This window comes from Lissotriton helveticus, chromosome 8 (assembly GCF_964261635.1).
Source record: "Lissotriton helveticus chromosome 8, aLisHel1.1, whole genome shotgun sequence".
Lineage (NCBI taxonomy): Eukaryota > Metazoa > Chordata > Amphibia > Caudata > Salamandridae > Lissotriton > Lissotriton helveticus.
The window spans coordinates 107645343-107664382 of record NC_136069.1 but is presented as its reverse complement, the minus strand read 5'-3'; the positions used below and the strand labels follow the sequence as shown (position 1 = coordinate 107664382).

The 19040-nt window shown below is 50.7% G+C and overlaps 1 protein-coding gene across 1 annotated transcript in view; it reads left to right on the top strand.

Moving 5' to 3' along the window:
- Positions 1–19040, top strand: part of LOC144772418 (E3 ubiquitin-protein ligase TRIM39-like) — a 196528-nt gene that overhangs the window by 78296 nt on the left and 99192 nt on the right. The window contains exon 3 of the mRNA XM_078656713.1: positions 7926–8156. Coding sequence (XP_078512839.1) covers positions 7926–8156 — 231 coding nt within the window. The remainder of the gene's footprint in view (positions 1–7925; positions 8157–19040) is intronic.

Here is a 19040-nt window from a genome sequence, read left to right as displayed (position 1 = left end):
TTCCGTTTAACTTTTATTTCCAATTTTCCAAACACACGAAGAACAGCAGCCAACGCGCGTTTCGCCCACTGAGCTTTTTCAAGGCTCTAAATTGAATATTTATCGTGCTATTTCCGTTGCCAATCAATGCTGGCCTGGATTGTTGAAGGGAGGCTTCCGTGTTAAGTTATTGCAGAAACAGTAGCAAGTGACGTTTGGCCCGTAGTAGAGCAGCAAATTTTTTTTTCAAACTGTGCAATTGTTTCGGAAGCTACCTCGTGATCCTGAGAATCGCTACCATTCTTAAAAGCCTGTGTGCGTTTTCGGACCTTGATACGTCCGTTCTGTGTCTGTGTCTTTTCTGTCTGTGTTTGTAGTCGTGACTTTCAGCTGAACATTCGCTGGCAATGGAAATAAAACGATAAATATTCAATTCAGGGCCTTGAAAAAGCCCAGTGGGCGAAACGCGTGTCGGCTGCTGTTATTCTTCGTGTGTTTGGGAAATTGGAAATAAAAGTTAAAACGAAAAGACCTGATTCAGGATTGTGCTTGAAACTTTATTGAAAGGACACATGATAAGGACAATTGGAACGCATTTTGTGGAAGAATCTCCACCATTTTTTGTCTCACTATCTTGTTGGATCATAGATATAATGATCGGGTGTGCTCTGATGTACTGTGGTTGATCATTGTTCTAGACTTTTCAGTCCTAGAGATAAAAATACCCTGGTGGGTGGGTATTACAACATCATATGAGCACCCCTATAGTAGTACGATTGAAAATCAACACCTAGACTTAGTATGTCAATAGATGTGCAGATCAATAAGCAAACCAACACAATTCTTTGGATGTGATCAGTAATAAAACAAGCATGGAAGCTGCAACATTGTGTACATGAGTTTTAACCCAAGAATAGTTCATCTAAACCAAATGCCCTCTAAACTTAGCACGTTTGGGGACATTTACATTCCCTTCTTCAGGACATATGCATTTATAATTCTAGAAATGAAATGGGCACAGCTCAGCTTCAGCCTCTGAGCTTGGACATTCTCTGTTTTGCTCAATCATCATTGTAAGATTTTCCTGCAACAGTCTTATTAATCAGCCATAGTTTGACGTGTCAGTTTTTATGGCTTCAATAAACCTTTCTTACAGGGATAGGCCATAGCTGACTGGAATGTCCCAGGATATCTAGTGCACCTAGCTCTGCCTCAGGATGGGAGAAAGGGCAGGCCTGTAACGTGGAAGCCCCTTTAACAGTGGTGCACATTTATCACCACTCTAACACTGCCATTGGTTGTGATATTTAAGTATTCAAGAGGGGGTGTCTGTAGAGATACATTTAACAAGAGTGTCATTGCCATAAACCTTTCATGGTATCTGATAAACCCTCCTACACTTTTCATGAAGTGTTTCTCCTAATGTGCACTCTTCATTCTTTAGTGGTTGTTACCTCACTTATCGCTATACCCCCGATAGTATTGACAGCTGAGTGCCCGTTAATTGCTGTAAAACCCTGTGCACCAGATCCTAGCCCTGGACACGAGGCTCAGGGTTTGAGCACGGCCAGACCACGATCAGGGGCAGGAGGGATGAACGTCCGAGAGGGGCTGATGGACATGTTGGTTGAGGTTGTTTGCCTCTGGTGTCCTGAGGTCTGTCCTACAGTGGCTATGAAACAGGCCATGGATATCCCATTCTGCCCTTGACTCCCAGGATAGCAAGGTCGAGGAGTCAAAAGATTCTGACAGAGGCAGAAGGCGCGGCAGGCACTCAGAACCCAACAGTCAGTCAACAGACACAATAATATTATGTCTAGCCTAATACTTATCTTTAGTAAGAAAAAAATATTTTAAGGTCACAACAAAAAAAAACACCCAGTTCAATAAAGATACAATTATACGTTTGCACTGTACGATCCCCAGAATAGCGCAGCGGACCTCTGGTAGCCTCTACTCTCTATAAGAGTTCTAGATACTTTAGTCCCCTGTATTAGCATAGGTATTAATCAAGCAAAGACTCTGGGGTACCCCACTGACTACTATGTATCAGTTAAGTGACTTTTGCCTCAAGGAGTTCACCCAGGCAAAAACTATATTTTTCAGACCGCACATTCCTCTGCCCTGCTATACATACTTGGTGGTGGTGTGCTCGGAGTATCCGTTCCTATAGCACAAGCTATAATTGTACGGAGCTGTAGGGCATCCTTATTGGAGCCAATGACTGATAGAGTTAATCAGTTTGTCAGGTCTCCATCGTGCCACTTGTCATTGACAGTGTGGGCTTCAAGGACAGTTGCACAAAGATGCTCGATGATAACAGTTGCAACTGCATGGTCGAGTCTTCAGCAAATGGTCATCATTGGCAGTTACGACTAAAGCTCAAAAGCTTTTGAACTGATTGAGTTAGATTTTATGGCATAACCCGGAAGCTTACATTATGCAAATCTCCTTTATTGCCAACTCACAGCAGCAACAATTGAAGAATATAGAACTTCAAAAACATTTTAATAGGCTATAAAGTCCCGCACCATGCAGTGTTCTCCCTTTCGGTGTTGCTTCTTCTCATACGATAAATACATCCTTCATAATACTAATACTTAGGGTTGATATCGATGCTGGCGGTCCAAACTGCCTCATTAGGATGCGATTGAACACTATTATGTCGCGTGCCTATATAACACTATGGGAGCATGCATTCTGGCTGTAAATAGTCTTTAATGCATGCTCCGATAGTGAAATTGAAAGTGCGGTTCATCCCTGCACCCTGCACCCCGTGCAGGGATCAACAGGGGTGCACCATAGATGCCCCCTCTGCCTCCAACCAGAGACCGTGCATCAAAGGAGGCCTTGCTGGGGGCTCCCAAACATGCTTTCGACATGGTTTCCATGTCGGACAGACCGGCCCTTGAAATTACAGGCCGGCTGCCATCTGGCGGATGGGCTCGAGAGCCCGTCGGAAACCAGCCGTAATGACCGGCCGGTTTACTTTCCGACCGCCCATTTCTTATATCTCATCTTGATTAGGTGGTCGGAAAGTAAACCAACTGGCACATTATGATGCGGCCTGTGAGAAGTTGGCCTGGTATATGATGTCCACTAGTCTAGTGGGCATCTTGCACCAGTCCAAACAACCCTTATTGATGGTAGGTTGTAAAGTCAACCTTATAGAACGCTATCCAAGTGGTAGCTGTGGAGAGCATCCTTCAGGCGAGTTAAGCTAGTTGTTTTACCAATTCTAATCTCTTGAATGATCAAATGAAAGCACACCACACAAGGTATATATCAAATATATATGTATTTATTCTAAATACAACCCCTCTGGGCTCTTTATGAGGTCAGAGGTAAAAGTACAATACAAGGAACTTAATTAGCATTTGCAAAAATGCAGGATGTCCAGGAGTTCCGGTCCTACGTCTCTCGTGTCTGCTACAGGTCTCAGCTTTGCTGGGAGTGCAGGTCAGCATCAGAGATGTCTGTAAGTCTGTGTCCTGTGTCGCAGATTCTTCGGGATCCGGCGGGATACTATCGGCAGTTTGTGCCACGTTTTTCTTCCTTGGCCAGCCCTCTAACAGACCTACTCACCAAACCTTTAAAAAGAGACACTATGCCCTGGACCTGTTCCCAGGAACAAAGCTTTAATACCCTGAAAATAGCTCTTTGCACCAACCCGGTCCTAAACTGTCCCGATTTCCAGAAGACCTTTGTGTTACAAACAGACGCCTCGGACAGAGGTGTAGGGGCCATACTATCACAACCAGATGAACAGGGGATACTCCACCCAGTGCTATACATAAGCCAAAAACTCTTCCCTAGAGAGACAGTCTATGCGACCATAGAAAAGGAATGCTTGGCCAATAAGTGGGCGATCGAGGCGTTGCAGTATTACCTTTTGGGCAGACATTTTATTCTCTTAACTGATCACGCGCCTTTGACATGGTTGGCCCTACATAAAGATACTAACCCCAAAGTTATTCGGTGGTTCCTTGCCCTGCAAGCCTTTTCCTACAGCACGTTCCACATGCCTGGGACTTTGCAAACCAATGTGGATTACCTGTCCAGATGTCCTACAGTCGAATGGCCCTACTGTCCATTCTCGGAGGGAAGGCAGTGTGAGGAATACGGCGACCCGACCCGACCCAAGATGGCCGCCAGACAGGTCGACACCGAAAGCAAGGTCGGCATCCTAGGTGCGCGAGCACCAACAACCATGGCTCCATCCGGCCCGGGGATTCAAATGGCTGGCTACGCAGGGAAGGAGGTGTACGCTGGAGCCGACATACCAGGACCAGGACCCGGAAGCCGACAACGGAGCGGAGGACGTCGAAGACGGCAAATCACCCGGAGGAAGAGGAGGACCTGGAGAAGACACCGGAGAAGGAGGCAGACAGAGTCCAAGAGAATCCCGACAACGCGAGTGAGACAGGCCCCCTGAGGGAACCCGAGGAGGCGGGATCTCACCGAGCCACGGTCACCTGGGACCGTGGCAACAGGCAAGTGACTGGGGAGACTGGGTTTTCCATTAAGAGGTGGTGGGCGAATCGTCTGAGCACTGCACCACGCTGAAAGCACTTTTACCCATCCCTCACTTAGGCATCTCATGGATAGGGACTGGTGTTGGAAGGGCACGTCTCCCCAATCCTTCAATTATTGTACAGAAACCCTGACACGTGTTTGTTTTCCTTTTCCCTCTGCTCTCCTGGAGGCCGGTTAAGGACCACCCCGACGTGAAGCAACGCGGGACAAGAGACTCCTGAGAAATACCGGCGCGGGGGCTACCCGGACTATCACTACCATCTGCTCTGATCCCTACGAGAGACATTATTCTCGGACCCCTACCCAGTTTAGTTGTTTATGAGATGGTTTTCAATTGGTATCCGGACAATCTAAGACTCAGACCCTCCGGTCGGTAACTGGGAGACTACCCAGTGTATGGATAAACCCGAGCATTTACCCCCAAAAGAGTGAATAAAGCATTCAAACCTTACCCTATGACTCGCTCTTACCTTCATACCACCCGGGAGCGGGGTGGAGATCCCCACAGAAAGCATATGGACTGACTTGGGAGAAATGGGTTTGTTCCTTTGAAGGAACTACAAAACTGTTTCAACTGATTTAGTAAATGTAGTTAATTACTTATCTGGTTTATTCACATTAGGACTCTGTCTTATAGAACAGTTAAAGTTTGCAGATCGGCTTGTGCAGCATGTCACTGCCTTGTAGACAGTCTCTGTGGACCAAAACTTACTGACTAAAAAATTAATGCGAAGTATGTGGGTACTAAACCCACCTTCTGCAAAATATGCTGCATTATGGGACATTAGAGATGTCCTACAGGTCTTAATAAGTTGGGGAGAGAATTCTGGATTATCCCCAAAACATATCTCTTATAAACTCACTATCTTGCTATGACTGGTGCCTTGTAGATGGACTTCAGACATAAAAGCCTTAGACATCACCATCAGGGCCTACCAATCAGAATGGGTTAGTTTTATTTAAAAGGCGAACAGAGACCATGTCAACTAATGTTTTCTACCCCTTATTTACAGAGAATGAAATAATTTTTGTAGTGAAATGTTTGATGGAATGAGAGGACTTTGAGTATGAGAGGAAATACAGAAAAAATGCTAATATCCTATAAATTGCCTCATAGAGCAGTTTACTCCCCAACCATAGCACAATGGGTGACAGAAGTAATGAAAGAAGCAGGTGTAGACATTACTATGCTTGGTGTACACTCCCTTAGGGGTGCCTTTAGCCTCTAAACCTCTCTTCCCGGTAGATATATGTGATATACAATTGTATTTATGTTAACTGTAGGATACTCCTGAGTAGCAGTGCGTGCTACAAATCTCTATATAACATAACTGTACTAGAGTTAAGCAATGATGCTCACTTTTCATGGTTACGGGTGACATCACTGATGTATTGGTTCCAACCTACTCTGTTACCAAGGTTCAAGAATGCTAGCTTTTCATTTTATGCAGAGCAGTTACTGAGGTTGGATGTGGTATTGGATGGGTTCATCTTTACCTACAATAAACTTGGATTTTATCTCCATTATCAAACCTGCCTTCTTTCTCAATAATTTTGAGGATCTTACATTGGCGTAGTCGGCAGCTGGTAAAGGAAGGAACCCAACAGCCTCAACCTCGGGGCTGCGACTTGGTCCAATGAAAATATGTTTAAAAGTTGCTATTTTCGACCTGTTACAAGCTTCATTGACAATGTATTGAATGCACTTTAAAACTGAATAATGTTAACCTCTGTGTCATGCCATAACATTTAGATTTTTCACAGCCTGGTGCGCAGACATTCTGGGTTTTATTAAAGACACGGAGGCTTAGATTATCCCTCCACATTGGAACCCTCCCTGATGGAGAAAAGTTATTGATTTTGTCTTGGGTTTTTCTTTTCCAGAGTAAGAAGTTTTCATGATTAAGTTTTTCGTTTGTAAGTTATGGATCTAAGAAACTATCTTGTTCGCAAAACCAAAAAAGGAAGAACACTGCGTGCGGGGGAACTTTATTGTCGATTAGAAAGTTATTGAAGTTCTATATTCTTCGATTGTTGCTGCTGTGAGCGGGCAATAAAACAGATTTGCATAATTGTAGCCCCTGTGTCTTTAATAAAATACAGACTTTCTGCCCACCAGGCTGTGAAAAATCAAAATTCTCTTTCAAATGTAATTTTTTGGATGTCTCTCAGACAAAGCCTTTGTGCAAGGTGATGACAATCAGAATATTTACAACAAGGGGTGGTGAGGGACAGAGTCTCTGAATTAAGCAGAATACTCTCACCCAGTCAAGAGATCAGGGCTAGATCCAACACCGTTTTTTAGCTCATTGCACCATCCCAGTTTCAGAACCTGGCTGTATGCAAATTAGTCTGTTCCTGTCCCAGTGCATGATGGGAACAGGGCAAACCAAACTACAAAAGCCAATTCTTACACTGGGAAGGAAACAAGCTTCCGGGGACCGGTTTCTGGCATTACAGCCGTCTTCGGCCCGGCTTGCTTGAATCCTGATGGTGCAATGAGCAAGGGACTCATGTCTGAGTATACCCTTCCACGCTTAGGGTGGACAAAATTATTTACAACAAGGGGTGGTGAGGGACAGAGTCTCTGAATTAAGCAGAATACTCTCACCCAGTCAAGAGATCAGGGCTAGATCCAACACCGTTTTTTAGCTCATTGCACCATCCCAGTTTCAGAACCTGGCTGTATGCAAATTAGTCTGTTCCTGTCCCAGTGCATGATGGGAACAGGGCAAACCAAACTACAAAAGCCAATTCTTACACTGGGAAGGAAACAAGCTTCTGGGGACCGGTTTCTGGCATTACAGCCGTCTTCGGCCCGGCTTGCTTGAATCCTGATGGTGCAATGAGCTAAAAAACGGTGTTGGATCTAGCCCTGATCTCTTGACTGGGTGAGAGTATTCTGCTTAATTCAGAGACTCTGTCCATCACCACCCCTTGTTGTAAATTATTTTGTCCACCCTAAGCGTGGAAGGGTATACTCAGATGTGAGTCCCTTGCTCATTGCACCATCAGGATTCAAGCAAGCCGGGCCGAAGACGGCTGAAATGCCAGAAACCGGTCCCCGGAAGCTTGTTTCCTTCCCAGTGTAAGAATTGGCTTTTGTAGTCTGGTCTGCCCTGTTCCCATGATGCACTGGGCCAGGGACAGACTAATTTGCATACAGCCAGGTTCTGAAACTGGGATGGTGCAATGAGATAAAAAACGGTGTTGGATCTAGCCCTGATCTCTTGACTGGGTGAGAGTATTCTGCTTAATTCAGAGACTCTGTCCATCACCACCCCTTGTTGTAAATTGACAATCAGAATAGGCAACCCCTCCACCCTCCACCCTCCTCCTGGACCCCTACTCTCTGGACGGCCTATAGGAAGCTTTATAAAATATAACCAGCTTTTCTTTGCTTCTGACAGAACAAGCTAAGAACTGAGAAGAAGAAACTTGAATCTGAAATTGAAAAACTGTGGCACCTCCTGAAAGAAAATGAGCAAACACTGCACGGGAGACTGAAGGAGATGGAGAAGAAAATCACCATGGTGGAAAATGCAAATATCACCAAACTTTCCAATCAAATCACCTATCTCAATGCAGTGATAACGGAGATAGGAAAAAAGTGTGAGGCGCCAGCATGGGAACTCCTGAAGGTGAGATACTGTTTGGGAAATACAACAAAAGAAGGAAGTGAAATATTCTTGGTACCTCAGAGACCCTTTGGAACTTTTGAACTTTGTTTACCCAGTTAATGATGACCGCTCTTTTCCACAAGGTAATGAGACCAATTTTTACAGTCACGCTTTTCCTTTAAACATTTTAAAACCTTACATTATTTTGGGGAGTGGTGTTATATCTTTGATCGCGTGCTTGTTTGTTACTCTTCACAGTAATTGGGAACCTTTGGATTCAAACTTGCCCCCTCGTTTTCTTTTGAAAAGACCATAGATGAATTTTGACATTACCTTATGAGAAGTCCAGAATAATTCTGTGTTTTGTATTCACAATATCAACCCTAAATCAAATCCCTTTGCAAATAACTGATGGCGTCCAACCTTCCCCTCTCTTTAGGTTGCTGTCTGTCTTTTCTCTGACCTAGCAGCCCACGGGCCTACTGTTATCATTGCAACCACTTAGCCAATGGTGGTTTACGGTAGTTTAGTTTCCCTTTTATATCTAGGCTTTGCATTACAAATTATGACAAACTCTAAGTATTTCCCTTTATTAAATTCTCTGGTGCCCCTTTGCAGTCCTGAGGAAGACCCCATTGTAAGGATCAAGGTCACCTATGTCTGTCGAAGGTCGAAATGTTGACATATTGTTGTATATAAGCCAATGCGGGCAACAGTGCTTTGTTCATTGTGCCTATTCAGTGGCATAATGGCTGCTAATTATTTTGCTTGTATATAATTGTCATGTAGGACATACCAATATCATTGTTGATGTGTATATTTTCATTCCCTTCCCACCCTCATTTAACCCTCACTTTGCACACAAGTACGTCCTTTCTACCTTCTACACATTCGAGGTACTTTTGTATATGTATGTTCCAGATGTTTTGCTTGATTTTGAACATTCAGATTGATGTTCAATATGAATAAATAGTATTGAGCAGAATGTTATGGTATGAGTAATTTAATGGATGCTGCTACATAAATATGCGTGTGCTTCCAACTAGGCATTTGGAGTAGGTGATGGCATGTTGCCCCAGATAAAGGTAGAGATTTCCACAGAAAACTCTTTAGTTTGAAGAGTAGTGACTATTCTATATTTCGAGTAACCCTTTTTTTCCCCCCTCCTTTATGCAATTTTTATGGTTATGTCGGACAAGGTCCCTTGTCTTGGTTCCGATTGGTATGGCCGGAGACCGACCTTTATTAACGTGCTGAGGACTGGGACTTATCATAGGACCTTTAGATTTGTTGAAGTCGGTCACATAAACCACGTGCCGACCATTTGAATCTGAAAGATCGCATTATATGTATCATTGGACATTCCTACGAACCCTACCTCATGTTTTTGTACCATAGATCCCAAAACCTTGTTTTGTTGCTGTTCCCTCTTTGTTTATCCAATAGCCTGACTTTCCTTACTGAGCCAATCCACTCTATTGCCCTGGGAGGGGTAGTAAGAATCTGTTAGAAAGGCGATCCCGGGGGAGGCAGAAGATGTCTGACTGACCACCCCTAGGTCCACCCCTCCGTCGAGAAGTAGCCAAGCGTTATCGAGAGGTCTCCTGGGTGAGGGTCCTCTCCTAGGATCGGACAGCAGGGTAACCACAACACTACAAACGGACACCACACAAGAGGTTGAGTTCTTAGGCTTTATCAAGAATAAAGGTTGCTGGGTCTCAGCGGTATATACAGGCAGATCGAGGGATCTGTAAAGTCTCGTAAAAGGGACAGGGTAGCGGGACAGTCTCGGTATGAATACAGGAAGGGATACCCTGCGCACAGCTCTCAATCCTCGAGCCGGGGGTTCCGAGAGGTCGAGCCGCGGCAGCGCCAGCAGGACTCGACAGGTGGTCTTAACGGAGAGGAGGCCGCGGCAGCGCCAGCAGGCTCTCAAGATGGTTCAGCCGCGGCAGCGCCAGCAGGCTCTCAAGATAGTTCAGCCACGGCAGCGCCAGCAGGCTCTCACGTGGTTCAGCCGCGGCAGCGCCAGCAGGCTCTCAAGATGGTTCGGCCGCGGCAGCGCCAGCAGGCTCTCAGGTGGTTCAGCCGCGGCAGCGCCAGCAGGCTCCTAGGATGGTACAGCAAAGGGGGGCCGCGGCAGCGCCAGCAGGCTCTCAGGGTCTCTTCAGGTTACTGGCAATGAGTTCTTCTGGTGTCGGCCGTGACAGCGTCAGCAGGGCTTCTAGTCCAGGATACAACTGGCGTCCTACTCCGGGGCTGGCCCAGATATAGGACTAGAGTCCTTTGATGTCCGGACCCTCGCGCCTGGGGGTCAGAGGGGCCGGGATGATGGTGTCCAGACCCCCAGCAGGGGGGAGGAGCCAGCGCCCAGGGAGGCCGGAGGGCGATCGAAACCAGGCGTCCGGGGACGGCTGGAGGGCCATCGAAACTCCCTTTTCTCCGGGATCTGTCGAGTGGCCACTCGACCACCTGGGTGGATCTTGGTGCCTCAATGTCTGGGCTTCGCTGGACCTGGGCCGGGGCCGAGGCCACGTGGTCGGGATGTGGTGGGCCCAAGATGGAGTTGGGCGCGGCCTCGTGCTTAGGTCGTGAGGGGCCCATGATGGAGCCAGGCCGGTAGTGGGGGTCCGGGATGCTGACCGGACCAACAATGTTGGGGCGTGCAGTGTCGGGCAAAAAGGGCTGCCCGATGCTGGGTGGAGGGCCGATGTCATCCTGGGCCCACCATGCGGGAGGGGTAGGACCACGCCATGAGGCCGGGTCCAACACGCGTCCCCCCCAGCTGAAGGCAGGGGAGAGTCACCCATCTTCTTAGGGATTCTCCTCGCCGAGGCGGAAGAATCGGGACAGGCCGTCAGCATTGGCGTGGTCGTTGCCGGGGCGATGCTCCACCGTGAAGTCCATCCCTTGCAGGGAGATGGACCATCGCAACAGTTTTGGGTTTTCTCCCCGCATCTGCATCAACCACCGCAGGGGCCGGTGGTCGGTCTGGACCCGGAAGTGCGTGCCGAAGAGGTAGGGCCGGAGCTTCTTTAGTGCCCACACGATGGCGAAGGCTTCCCTCTCGATGGTGCTCCAGCGCTGTTCTCTGGCCAGCAGCCGCCGGCTGATGAAGGCAACGGGAAGGTCGATTCCCTCAGTGTTCACTTGTGAGAGGACCGCCCCAATGCCGTGCTCCGAGGCGTCGGTTTGGACCACAAACTCTCGGCTGTAGTCGGGGGCCTGGAGCACAGGGGCGGTGCACATGGCAGTCTTTAGAGCCTCGAAGGCTGTTTGGCACTCTGGGGTCCAGCCCACCTTCTGGGGTAGCCTCTTGGAGGTCAGTTCTGTGAGGGGCCCCACAATGCTTCCATAGTCTTTTATGAAGCGCCGATAGTATCCTGTGAGCCCCAGGAAGGCTCGGACGGCTGTTTGGGTGATCGGGGGCTCCCAGGCCCGGATGGCGTCAATCTTTGGCTGGAGGGGAGCCACCAGGCCGCTCCCCACTTGGTGTCCCAGATACGTAACGGACTCTTGGCCGATCTGGCACTTGCTGGCCTTTATTGTTAGTCCGGCCCGTCGGAGGGCTGACAGGACCTCCCGGAGGTGGGTCAGGTGCTCACCCCAGTGGCGGCTGTACACCGCAATGTCGTCTAGATAGGCGGCACTGAATTCTTCTAGTCCGGCCAGTACCCGGTTCACGAGTCTCTGGAAGGTGGCCTGGGCGTTTTTCATGCCGAAGGGCATCACTTTGAAGTGGTAGTGGCCATCAGGGGTCGAGAAGGCCGATCGCTCTTGTGCTCCAGGGGTGAGGCCGATCTGCCAATACCCCGCCCTGAGGTCGAAGATGCTGAGATATTTGGCGGCTCCCAGGCGATCGATCAATTCATCCGCCCAGGGGATGGGATGGGCGTCGGTCCGGGTGACTGCATTCAGCCCCCGGTAGTCAACACAGAACCGGAGCTCCGGGGGTGTGCCAGGGACGGTGGCTTTAGGGACCAGGACAACAGGACTGGCCCAGGGACTGTCGGAGGGTTTGACTACCCCCAGAGCTAGCATCTTGGCCACTTCGGATTGAATGCAGGCCCGAACGCGGTCGGGCACTCGGAAAGCTCGGTGTCTTACAGGCGGGTTGTCTCCGGTGTCCACATCGTGGACACACCACCGGGTTGTAGTGTAGTTCCTATTATCCCAATAGGCTCTGCGCATTGGAATAATACCTTCAGTAGTATAGACCCAGGACGGAGGTTAACTAGGTCTTCTACTGACGATATTAGACTTAAAGTTTTGGGTTTGCCAGCTAGCTCAGAGTTCACTAGAAACTTTCTCGAATAGGCAAGGAGGAGTTTAACCTCCCTGGATAGACAAGAAGGGATTTAGTTTCTGACAACCATAGAACATGACAACTTTGCTCTCCCCTAATCAAGAGTGTATCTCTAGAGTCGTGTGAAAACAAAAGACAACTTATTTTACTCAGTCAGTTCAGTGCATTCTTAGTTTCACCAGATTGTAGAGAAAAGGAAGAGACTGGCGTGTTCAATAAAAGATGTTATTTATTGATCAGTCTCTTTTCTCGTACAAGAGAAATGAATCGATATTATTGCGATACTTATGGTTAAGTAAAGTGCATACAATAAAAGCAGGAGTATAAAATAATACTGCAGAAGCATTGATATGGTTTCTAAGCCATATGATATTTAAAATCGATAAAATAGATATATACATATATACATTGACTAATCGTACTCAACTGGTGCTTCTAACCACGCCTACCCCAATGTACCTGACCTAAGCCTAATACGTGGGCGGGAGTAGATAAGTAGCAGTTTAAGTTAAGGTTGTTTTGCCAAGTGACTGACTCAAGAATTCTCTGTAAGGGGTTATTCAGTTCTGTACCTGAGATCTAGAATGGTTGAGGGCTGGTATCTCTCGTCTCTGGTCTTGATATTCCAGCTGCCTGCGAGGGCCGCTTGGAAGCGCCGGAGCTGGATTTCTCGGCAGGAGAAAAACAGTGTCTCGTTCTCAGCGCGTCAGGAAGGCGGGGCAGCGCGTGTGGGCTTCGCTCTCTGCTGGGCTCCTCAGCGCGTCTCGCTGCTCCGATCTCGTCACCACCGCGTGTGTTTGCTTAAGGCAATGTCGGTAATATTTATACCTGTAAGGTGTCGAGATTGACGTAAGGATGGACATGGATACGTCAATAAGGATGTCATACGAACGGGCTTGTTCGCACATTCTTTTGCTGAAGTTCTCGGTGAAATCAAAACAATGGCCGCAGGGATTTTCCCAGGTTGTCATAGGTTTGATTTGTTTTGAGAACTCCGTATGCCTTATCAGGGGCTGGAGGAATAGTGCTTGTCTAATTAGATGGCATGCGTTATGACCTAATCAGATAACACGTTTCTGAGCCGTGGTGTGGCTTAATCAGATAACGGTTTTTGCACCGTGGGTTGGCTGCTAGTTAATTATTAACCAGAACAGGGTCAGGAATAGGGGGATCGATACAGAACCTATAGGAATACATCACAGGGTGACTCCAGGGGTGAGGGAAAATAGGTCTGCAAATTGCCCCAGCAGCTCCCGGCAGTCTTGGTGCTGTTCTGGGGTCAGGGTAGAGGAGAGTGTGACCCCTTCGATGGAGCAGTCTTTCTCGGTGATGCTCATGAGAGCTGGTACGGGTTCGGAGTCGTCTTCAGCTCCGTCATCGGTCGCTAGCAGCAGACTTAGTTCAGTGCGGGCGAAGTGTGGCTTGAGCCGGTTAGCGTGCAGAACCCGTAGGGGGTTCAGGGGGATTCCAGGTCCACCAGGTAAGTGACGGGGCTCTTGCGCTCCACCACTTTGAAGGGCCCCATCCATTTGTCCTGGAGGGCGCAAGGTTCAACCGGGGACATGACCCAGACTTGCTGGCCCGGCTCGAATTCGATGGATGAGGCGTTCTGGTCATACCAGCGTTTCATCTCCTCCTGACTGGCCTCGAGGTTGGCCTCGGCAAGTGCCCAGGACTTCCGAGTCTGGTTGCGGAGTGTCAGGAGGTACTGGTAGACATCTGGTGGGGCACCCCGGACAGCCGTCTCCCAGCCTTCTTTGACCAGGCTGAGGGGGCCTCGGACCGGGTGCCCATACAATAGTTCGAAGGGGCTGAACCCCAGGGACTTCTGGCGTACCTCTCGATACGCAAACCGGAGGCAGGGCAGCAGGACGTCCCATCTGCGTCGTAGCGGCTCGTCTAAGCCTTTGATCATCCCCTTCAGTGTTCGGTTAAACCGTTCTACAAGTCCATTTCCTTGGGGGTGATACGGGGTGGTGAACTTATATGTGACCCCGCACTGTTGCCACAGGGATCGCATATGCTTGGAGATAAAGTTTGTACCCCGATCACTCACGACTTCTCGGGGGAAGCCGACTCTGGAGAAGATCCCCATCAGGGCTCGGCCTACTACTGGGGCCGTGATGGTTCGGAGGGGAATGGCCTCAGGATAGCGGGTGGCATGGTCCACCAGAACGAGGATGAAGCGGTGCCCCTGAGAGGTGCGGGGGTCCAAGGGCCCCACGATGTCGATCCCCACTCTCTCGAAGGGGGTGGTGACCACAGGAAAGGGCTGGAGTGGGGCCTTGACTTTCCCCCCGCTCTTCCCGCTGGCTTGACACGTCGGACAGGATCGGCAGTGGTTGTGCACATCGTTGCGCATCCTCGGCCAGTAAAAATGGGTCACCAGGCGGCTGTAAGTTTTATCCTGCCCCAGGTGCCCGGCGAGGGGCACGTCGTGGGCCAAGTTCAAGAGGAAGTCTCTGAAACGGAGGGGAACGACCAGTACTCGGCTGGCCCCTAGTTCGGCAACTTTCTGCTCGCTGTAGAGAAGGTCGTGGTCCCAATAGACCCAGTGGGACCCCGAGGGGCCTCCCGCGGCTTGAGTGGCGGCTTGTTGTCGGATTCCCTCGAGGGAGGGACAGGTTTTCTGTTCCTGCCGGAATTGTTCGCGGGTGGGGCCACCTTCTTGGCGCCATTGAGCTAGTTCTGGAAGGTGGCCGAGCTCGGTGAGGTCTTCATGGTTGGGCCACTGGGGGCCAGGTTCAGGGTCGGCGTCCTCGGGGACGGCGGCCGGTGGCGGTGCGGGCCACTCTGGTTCCTCGGTCGGAGCATCCTCCGGTGGGGCGAAGGCTCGGGCGGACATGGAGCGGGTGGTCGCACAGACCCACTCTGGAAGGCCTAGCATCCCCAGATGCTCTCTCCGCTCGACGCTGGCCCAGGGGGAACTTTCCAGGTCGTTCCCGAGGAGGCAGTCCACGGGGGCATCGTCCCGGACGGTCACCTTTAGCATGCCCGACACCCCTCCCCATTCGAAGGGGATGCGTGCCATCTGGCACAAACTCTCGGAGTTGTCCGCCGTCCGCACCGGGCACATGATATTGGGGAGAATTTGCTCTGGGGTCACCAAGTGGCGTCGGACCGCTGTTACGCTGGCTCCAGTGTCTCGGAGGGCTTCGGCCCGGCGGCCGTTGATGGTGACCCATTGGCAATATTTCTGGGTGTTGCCTGGAATTGGGTCTCGAGGGACCATGTCTCGATCACCCAGGTATGCCAAGATCATGGCGGCGGGCTCCCACTCGGCCTGTTCGTGGTCGTCGTCTTCCTCGCCTCTTTCTTCCCCCAGGGCGGCGGCCGCGATCTGGCGGTTGGGAGGACCGGTGGTGCCGGGTCGCTGGTTCATCGGGCAGAGGGGGTCATTCGCGTAGTGACCCTTGTCGCTGGCATCTGTGGCACGTCACATTCGGGCGGGGCCCGGGTCGGGCTAGGGGAACCCCCCTTCGGCCCAGGGCTGGTGAAGTGGAGGTAGGGGAGGACCCCGTGGGGGTGTCTCGTCCCCTGCTCTGGCCTCCTCCGCCGCCCCGTGGTCGGTGGATTCCCGGGGATCCCCGGCCGTAGTCTCCCATCGGACTCCGGGGGACTCTGGTGCTCACCCATCTATCCGCCTTGACAGCGAGTTTTCGGGGCTCAGTCAGTTTGCTGTCGAGGAGGTGCTGCCGGAGTTCGATGAGGCAGTTGTTGGACAGATGTTCCCATATAATGGGGTCTACCAACTGCTGGTAGGTGGTGACCTTGCTGCCTTTGATCCACCCCTCGAAGGCTCTGCTGTAAAAGTTCACGTATTCCACCCAAGTGGTACCGGGGATTTTTTTACAGTCTCGGAATCGCTGCCGGTACATCTCGGGGGCGAGTCCATAGCGAGTGAGGAGAGCGGTTTTCATGTGCTCGTACGAGGTCATCTCGGCGTCGGGGAGCTCTAGCAGGGCGTCTCTCCCCTCATTGACGAACTTCCCCCACAGGCCGGCGCCCCAGTCCTTGAGGGGTACTCGATGGGCGGTCATGGCGACCTCGTAGGCTTTGAACCACTGTTGGATGTCGTTGTGCTTGTAATATTCCTTGACGACATCCTTGGGTATGTGCACCTTTGTGTCCAAGGGCGGGGGCGAGGTCTTGCCCCCAGAGGCGTTGGCATCATTCGTTTTGGCCTTGAGTTCTAGTTCTTTTAGGCCGCGCACATGCTCGAGCATGAGTCTCTTTTCATCGAGGTCTCTTTGTCTTCTCTTCTCTTCCAGGTCTCCTTCTAGCCGTAGTTGCTCGAGTGCGATTTTTCCTTTCCTCCAGCTGTAGTTCTCCATCCAACCGGAGTCGGGCGAGCTCCAACTCGTGGAGCCGGTTCCTCTCTCGCTCTCGGGCGTCTTCGTGGGGGCTCGTGCCTGGATTGGCGGGTCTCTCCCCCGCTGGGGTCGTGTCGGTCTCTGGGCGTCCGCTCGGGCCCGGGTTGTCTTCATTCCCGGGTGGTGTCTCATCGGCGTCCACCCATGCTTGTAGGGCTGATTTAAAGTCTTCCTTGGTGCTTAGCCCAGTGGTAGCGATGCCCAGATCTTTGCAGAATTGTTTTAATTCTTTGTGACTGTAATCTTCCATTTTTTCTTTCTGGAATTCCGTAGTCGGTCTTGTCTCTTGCGTAGTCATGGTCGTAGTGTGTTTTTCTCAGTAGTGAGTGAATCACCCTCTGTACGATCTGCGTCGGCTCTGATCCCGTCGCTTGCCACCAATGTTAGAAAGGCGATCCCGGGGTAGGCAGAAGATGTCTGACTGACCACCCCTCCGTCGAGAAGTAGCCGAGCGTTATCGAGAGGCCTCCTGGGTGAGGGTCCTCTCATAGGATCGGACAGCAGGGTAACCACAACACTACAAACGGACACCACACAAGAGGTTGAGTTCCTAGGCTTTATCAAGAATAAAGGTTGCTGGGTCTCAGCGGTATATACAGGCAGATCGAGGGATCTGTAGAGTCTCGTAAAAGGGACAAGGTAGTGGGACAGTCTCGGTATGGATACAGGAAGGGATACCCTGCGCACAGCTCTCAATCCTCGAGCCGGGGGTTCCGAGAGGTCGAGCCGCGGCAGCGCCAGCAGGACTCGACAGGTGGTCTTAACGGAGAGGAGGCCGCGGCAGCGCCAGCAGGCTCTCAAGATGGTTCAGCCGCGGCAGCGCCAGCAGGCTCTCAAGATAGTTCAGCCGCGGCAGCGCCGGCAGGCTCTCAGGTGGTTCAGCCGCGGCAGCGCCAGCAGGCTCTCAAGATGGTTCGGCCGCGGCAGCGCCAGCAGGCTCTCAGGTGGTTCAGCCGCGGCAGCGTCAGCAGGCTCCTAGGATGGTACAGCAAAGGGGGGCCGCGGCAGCGCCAGCAGGCTCTCAGGGTCTCTTCAGGTTACTGGCAATGAGTTCTTCTGGTGTCGGCCGTGACAGCGTCAGCAGGGCTTCCAGTCCAGGATACAACTGGCGTCCTACTCCGGGGCTGGCCCAGATATAGGACTAGAGTCCTTTGATGTCCGGACCCTCGCGCCTGGGGGTCAGAGGGGCCAGGATGATGGTGTCCAGACCCCCAGCAGGGGGGTGGAGCCAGCGCCCAGGGAGGCCGGAGGGCGATCGAAACCAGGCGTCCGGGGACGGCTGGAGGGCCATCGAAACTCCCTTTTCTCCGGGATCTGTCGAGTGGCCACTCGACCACCTGGGTGGATCTTGGTGCCTCAATGTCTGGGCTTCGCTGGACCTGGGCCGGGGCCGAGGCCACGTGGTCGGGACGTGGTGGGCCCAAGATGGAGTCGGGCGCGGCCTCGTGCTTAGGTCGTGAGGGGCCCATGATGGAGCCAGGCCGGTAGTGGGGGTCCGGGATGGTGACCGGACCAACAATGTTGGGGCGTGCAGTGTCTGGCAAAAAGGGCTGCCCGATGCTGGGTGGAGGGCCGATGTCGTCCTGGGCCCGCCATGCGGGAGGGGTAGGACCACGCCATGAGGCCGGGTCCAACAGAATCCAATTCACACATCTCCCGCCTAGCTAATATTATTAGGGTAAACAATAAACAGTTTTGACATTTACTTAATACAGTAGTAGAACGATTACTATCGAAAATATCAAATGTAACAATTAGTGGGCTTACCTCAATATTTTTTTCTTGAACTTTATCAATGGCCTTACCCACTTCTTCCCAAAAGATTCCCAGGTGTGGACACTGGTGGAACGTGTGGATATCATTCGCCTTGGGATCCCGGCATTTTGGACATTTTCTTACCACCTGGGTGTTCAGTTTGGAGAGTCTTTCCGGCGTCCAGTATGACCTATGTAAAGTGAAGAGATGATTTCTCCTAAGTGGTGCAGAGACTATAGTTTGCCATAAAAGAGTACAGGATACTTGCCAAAGATGATGCAAGTCTTGAGTAGGGAAGGTCTTTCTCCATACTTCATCCGGGACAGTGAATTCATTGTCAGGGGACTGTATCAAGTGCCAATACCATTTCGATATTTCTTTTTCCGTACGTCGCTTAATAGTGCGTATTCCAGATTCGCTGTGATTTTTAAACTTATTTTCAGATTTTTCGACCAATTCTGTAGTTGATAG